The sequence below is a fragment of the Microtus ochrogaster genome, chromosome 6, assembly GCF_000317375.1.
Source record: "Microtus ochrogaster isolate Prairie Vole_2 chromosome 6, MicOch1.0, whole genome shotgun sequence".
NCBI lineage: Eukaryota > Metazoa > Chordata > Mammalia > Rodentia > Cricetidae > Microtus > Microtus ochrogaster.
The window spans coordinates 22,410,107-22,416,922 of NC_022013.1; the positions used below are offsets into that span (position 1 = coordinate 22,410,107).

Consider the following 6,816-nt stretch of genomic DNA (forward strand, 5'->3'; position numbering starts at 1 on the left):
TCCAAGCTCTTGCGAGGCTGAGACAGACCAGTGAGTTCATGGCCAGCTAGGCTACAGAATTCCAGGTCACTAAACCAAGTCAGGTATCCTAGCGTACACTATATCCTCTGGAAGAGCGGGCAATGCTCTTAACCTCTGAGTCATCTCTCCAGTCCCCATGGTTTGTTTTTTAATAGTCATTCCTGCTCTTCCAAAGGTCCTGAGTTCAATTCCCAGCAACCACATGGTGGCTCACAACCATCTGTAATGGGGTCTGGTGCCCTCTTCTGGCATATGGGCATATACAAAGACAGAATATTGTATACATAATAAATAAATAAGGTTTAAAAAAAAGAATAATTTGCTTGATTACAACATGTTATGATTGTAGATCTTAGGTTCTTTTTAAGATGTTTATAATAAAACTATTACTATAATTTTAAGTAATTATGAAGATGTTGAAACATGGGGAAATCATAAACTAAATGGAAATGATATTAAATGACAAGCCATGGTGTAACTGTATAAGGTGTGTATATAAGAACTAGATAATATGTGAAATGGGATTAAAATAGTTTGCAGTTGTGTGTATGTGTGTGTGATATGTATGTATGAGTGTGGGCACAAAGGAAGAGCAGGAGAAAACTTTTGTGTGTGTGATATGTATGTATGAGTGTGGGCACAAAGGAAGAGCAGGAGAAAACTTTTGTGTGTGTGATATGTATGTATGAGTGTGGGCACAAAGGAAGAGCAGGAGAAACTTTGGGAGTGAGTTCTCTCCTACCATGTCTTCCAGGTATCTAAATCAGGTTTCAGGCTTATGTAGCCAAGTGCTTTTAAGTTCTAAGCCATCTTGCTGGCCCTCTTTTAATTATTTGTTTTTGTGGTACTAGAGAAATAGATCTCAGCCTCCTGCATGTTAGATAATAAATATTTCTAGCTTTGGTGGTTTTTTTTTGTTTTGTTCTTTTAATGTGGTAGAGGGGTCATTTTTGATTTTTCAAGACAGGGTTTCTCTACAACTTTGGAGCCTGTTCTGGAACTCGCCTGTAGACCAGGCTAGCTTTGAACTCACAGTCACAGAGATCCACCTGCCTCTGCCTCCCAAGTGCTGAGATTAAAGGGGGTGCACTATTACCACTTGGCAAAGCCCCAATTTTTTTATTTTATTTTTTTTTGAGACAAGGTTTCTCTGTAGCTTTGGTACCTGTCCTGGAACTAGCTCTTGTAAACCAGGCTGGTCTTGAACTCACAAGAGATCCACCTGCCTCTGCCTCCCAAGTGCTGGAACTAAAGGCATGCACTACTACCACCCAAAAGCCCCGATTTTTTAAGAGTACTTTTTGTTTGTTTGTTTTGCCTTCATGTACATCTGTGTACCACATGCATGCCTGGTGTTTGTAGAGGCCAGAAGAGCGCATTAGATCCTCTGGGACTAGAGTTGTGGGGCCCTATATGGGTGCTGGGAGTCAAACTAGTATGTGCTCTTAACCACTGAGCCATCTCTAACTCCCCTTCTCCCTTTAATTCAAGAAACCATGAGGGAAATTGGTCCCATTTATTTAAATAGCATGAGGAGTAATGTGTGATTTCAGCATGTAAACATCATAATCTAATTAACCATATTTGAAAAATTGCTTGTTTAGATGAAGATTATGGAAGAGATTCAGGCCCTCCTGCTAAGAAAATTCGGTCATCTCCCCGCGAAGCTAAAAATAAAAGGCGATCTGGAAAGAATTCACAAGAAGACAGGTAGGAGGCATCATTGTTTTTATCTTCCTAGTTACAGTGTCAGAGCTCCAAAATGAAGGCAATCTGTGAGCTCTAACTGGGTGAAGCTTCTATATGCAGTCTGTGTTCATACCGTGTAGGCCATGCTTCTAGGCTTGTGGGTCAGCCTTTTCTCCACAAGAAACTTGGTCTGAACAGGAAGTGATCTCCATCCAGAAAATTTTTTTTTATTTTTTTTTTTATTTTTTATTTTTTTTTTTTTTTGCTGCTTCCTCAAATTTAAGAGCATGAGCCAAAAGAATGTTTTAAGTTTGTAATTTGTTATCTAAAGTTGGTATTGACACTTTTGTGGTGATCAATAGCAGAACCATAACTAAACCTTGTGGAATTCTAAGCTTTGAACTCTGTTAAATTTTACTCTCAAGATGAGTCTTTATTGTTCAAGTAATCATTTTAGATACTTTGCCTCTCCTTTTAATTTTTTAATTTATTTTTTCTTGTGCTAAGAATGGATCCAGGACCTTACTTGTGCTGGGTGAACATTCTGCAACTGAGCTATTCATCTTCAAACTTTTCCCCTTAGTTTTACAAATGTGTTCACATAAATTGCAATTTAACCGTAACATAACTACATTGAGAAAAGGATGATAGAATTTTTCTCCTGGTTTTCAAAGTGAACACACACATTTCTTAGTATATAACTTTAAGACTTGATGAGGATGTTGGTGATGAACTTTAAGACATGATGATGAAGAAGGAGAAGAAAGAATATTAGTGTCAGGCTGTATTGTGCTTTATGTACATTGTCAGTTCTCATAACACTTCTATTAGGTTGAGGGGTTCAGTTAATGAAGCAGGAGGTTAACAAGCAAATTGACCAGCAGATTTTGGAACCATACCTGGTGGAAACTCCACTTTTAACCGTCAGTCTAAGACTCATGGAAGCTGGAGAAATGACTCAGTGGTTAAGAGCACTGGCTGTTCTTCTAGAATACCCACTGTCCATTCCCGGTATCCACATAGCAGCTCGTTACTGTATGTAATCCTAGGTTCAGGGGATCCAATGACATCTTCTGGTCTTGATGGGCACCAGGCACACATTTGGTGCACAAACAAGTGCAGACAAAGTATCCATACACATATTTAAAAAAAATAAAAACTGTCAGGATATTAAACGCCAGGCAGTGGTGGTGCACGCCTTTAATTCCAGCACTTGGGAGGCAGAGGCAGGAGGTAGATCTCATAGTTCGAGGCCAGCCTGGAGTGGGTTCCAGGATAGGCTGTAAAGCTACACAAAGAAACCCTGTCTGAAAAAAGAATATTAATATAAATGTATTCATTTACCAAATAGTTTTTGTTTGTTTATATACCTAACTTATAATGTTTTTAGTAGAAAATTACAGAGATGTAGTTTTGAGAAAATAATTCAGTATTATGCCTTTAAGAGACAAACGTCTCTATCTCTTTTTTTTTTTTAAATCATATTCACTTACAGTTTTCCTTAAATGTAAACCATTTGTGGTTTGTTTACATTATCTTATCAGTGTCTATATCTGGCCTAAAGTTTTTCTTTGTTTTTTGGTCAGGGGCAGGCAGGATCTCAAGAGTGTAGCTCAGACTAGCCTTTAGGTTGATCTTAAACCTATAACTCAGTGTCTTGTTGAGTTTTCTATTCATTTGTACTTAAAAATTGAGTTTTGGGGGCCTGGAGAGATGGCATACTGGTTAAGAGCATGAATAATCTTCCCGAGTACCTGGGTTCAATTCCCCATACCCACATGGCAGTTCATAACTGTCTATAACTCAACCCAACACCCATGGCAAAACACCAGTGTACATAAAATAGAAATAAATGAAAAAAAAAATTTTAAAAATTGAGCTTTTCCCTGACTTTGCTCATTGAAATTGCCAGCGAAAAATCATACACTTGATCATAAGTTAGATTTATAAACTTTCCTTCATTGTCTTTTGTTTCTGGATTTTGTTTGTTATGGCCCTAGGAATGATTAGACTGGGAGCCTTGGTAGACCTTTGGGCTTTTTGTTTGTTCAAGATACTTACTCCCTTTCTGGTTGAGTCTTGACTCAGTTTATTTTTCCATGAGGAGTACAATCATACCTATTCACTAGCATCCCTGAAGATAATAATGAAGCAGTTTCATTCCTTAGCATCTGTGTTTGAACATTTTGGGTTTTTTTGAGACAGGATTTCTCTGTTTAACAAGCTGTGGGTGTCCTAGAACTCACCCTGTAGATCATGCTGGCTATGAACTCAAAGAGATCCTCCTGCCTCTGCCAACCAAGTGCTGGGATCAAAGGTGTGTACCACTACACCCAGCTTAGGGTCCTGTTCTTCAGTTCAGGCAGACCTAAAACAGACTACGTAGCCTACGATGGGTGGGAACTGATTGATGTCAGTCCTCTTGTCTGAACATCCTTACTACTAGAATTATAAGTGTAGCCACTCTGCCCGTTGATCTTTGATCTAAGTCTTAACAAGTATTTTCTTTTTGTTTTTTTCCTTACAGTGAAGACTCAGAAGAAAAAGATGTGAAGACTAAGAAGGACGATTCTCACTCAGCAGGTAAACTATGTTTACTGCAGTAGGAATAATTTACATACTCTTCATTTATTAAGAAGTTTTGGGGACTGGGCAATGGTGGCGCACGCCTTTAATCCCAGCAATCAGGAGGTAGAGGCAGGCAGATCTCTGAGTTCAAGTACTGGAATTATAAGACCGTTTCTATCTTCACCCAGGTAAACCTTACTCTCCATCTTTACTGCTTTTTTAAGTATCTACAGGTTATTTTCATGCAAAATTGAGGTTAAAACCATTTTATTTTGGAGGCTTTCGAGATGGCACAGTGGCTAAGAGCACTAGCTGCTCTTCCAGGGGACCAGGGTTCAATTCCCAACACCTACATTGGTACCTTACATCTGTCCATGACTCCGGTTCCAAGAAACCTGACACCCTCATACAGACATACATGTAGGCAAAACACCAATTCACATAAAAAAATAAAATGAAACTATCTTTAAAAATATTTTACTTAGTTGTTTGAAACAGGGTTTCACTATGTGAATGTGGCTGTTCTGGAACTCATTATTTGAGGCTGGCCTCAAACTCTTAAGAGATACAACTGCCTCTGTTTCTTCAATGCTGGGATTAAAGGTATGTGCCCAGCTGCTGTGTACTTTTATAGGAATAAAGAAATTATAGCAAATTAAGTAAATGCTATTTGAAATAATAGCCATAGAAAAAATACTCTGTAAAATTTTTTAATTAAAAGAATTAATATGAACCAAGTATGGTGGAATATGCCTTTGATACCAGCATCCCAGATGCTGAGACAGGAGAATTGCTGTGAAGTACAAAGCCAGCCAGGTGCATAAGAAGATCTTGTCAAAAAATGATAGAAAGATGAGAGATGGCTCAGCAGTTATATAGTGTGCTGGCTGCTTTTACAGAGAACCTGAGTTCCGTTCCCAGCACTTATGTCTGGTGGCTTACAGTTTTCTATATTCCTTATTGCTTCTGGCTACTTTAATTTTAACCAGTATGCCTCCTTTGTCTTCTTGAATGTCCCTTTTCATGACTGCTGTTGAAGAAAAGTATAAAAGGTAGACAACAGTCTGCTAAATTAACTATTGACATGTTTTGCCTTCCCTACTACTTAAATTGTACTATCTGTATTAAATAATGTAATGTGCTTTGGCATTCCATTTGCTTTGTGAGCCCTAATTTAAATTTCTTTATTAAGATTTTTTAATACTTCCAAGATGCATGACTCTACTTGTATTAAGCACAACTCTTTCCAACTTGGTTTAGTTTAGGCTCTGCCATAGTCAACTTTATTCTCTAATTGTCTCTAGATGAGATCTGGCACTAGAAATAGTAAATACTGACCACGAAGGGGAGAGCCTTACAAGGCCCCAACCATAGTTGAGGAACTCTTTGACAGTTAATAGTTACTAGAAATTGGCCACTGGTAGGTTGTCCATGGTCTATTAGAAAGCCTCACACCCATTCATATATTTCATGTATGAGTAGCACTTATTGGTCTTACTGGTTTATTAACACATGCACACCATAAAATTAGGACGGATATGTGTTGGGAGTGAACCAGGGGAGGTAAAGTTGAGTAGTAGGGAATAGATGGGACCAAATGCATCTCATGTATATTCTCAAAGAATAAATAAAAGGTGCTATGTTTTGGGGTTTTTTGTTTTTAGCATTTCTAGACAAGATTTCTTTGTGTACCCTTGGCTGTCAGGTGCCACACTGCCTGGACTCTTTTTTTTTTTTTCCCCCAGAAGAAAAACATGGGCCATACAAGGCTTCAGGAACTGTTTTAGAAGAAGTATGACAGCTAAACCTTTAGGGAAGCCTAAAAGTTCAGTAAAGAGCTGTAAGTAGAGACTGGCAAAATCAAGCTTAGTCTAGAGCTGGTAGGCTAGCAACTTGGCCTTTAATTACCTGACTAAATAAACTGTTGATAAAACAATTTATTGTAGTATATGAGAATAATTTTTATAAGCTTGGTCTTGGATCTTTAGCTAGCTCATCTAAATGTACTTCTAAAAATTTTCCCCTGCCTGTCTCTAAATTGAAAAGGTCACCCAATCCATTGTAAGGAGGAGTAATTTAGCGTTGTTGTTTATGTGTTTTTTATCTTAGGATAGAGATAATTGGAAGGCCTTCTTACTGCTTCTTTTTTTTAAATATTTATTTATTATGTATGCAATATTCTGTCTGTGTGTATGCCTGCTGGCCAGAAGAGGGCACCAGACCCCATTACATATGGTTGTGAGCCACCATGTGGTTGCTGGGAATTGAACTCAGGTCCTTTGGTAGAGCAGGCAATGCTCTTAACCTCTGAGCCATCTCTCCAGCCCCCCACTTCTATTTTAAAATATTTTTTTTCTCACTTTGGCTTCTAAAAATCAGTAAACATAGGTTAGCATGTAACTGATAATTTTAGGATTAAACAATTATAAATTTAAGTGTTCATAGTTTAATTCAGCTTTGTAGTTTTAAAAAAACTACATGCCGCCGGGTGGTGGTGGCGCACACCTTTAATCTCAGCACTCGGGAGGCAGAGGCAGG

The 6,816-nt window shown here is 38.2% G+C and overlaps 1 protein-coding gene across 2 annotated transcripts in view; it reads left to right on the forward strand.

The window, feature by feature from the left end:
- Positions 1-6,816, forward strand: part of Nucks1 (nuclear casein kinase and cyclin dependent kinase substrate 1) — a 29,884-nt gene that overhangs the window by 14,236 nt on the left and 8,832 nt on the right. For both annotated transcript variants that reach the window (XM_005348333.3, XM_005348332.3), the window contains exons 3-4: positions 1,626-1,731; positions 4,238-4,293. In XM_005348333.3, the coding sequence (XP_005348390.1) occupies positions 1,626-1,731; positions 4,238-4,293 (162 nt within the window). The remainder of the gene's footprint in view (positions 1-1,625; positions 1,732-4,237; positions 4,294-6,816) is intronic.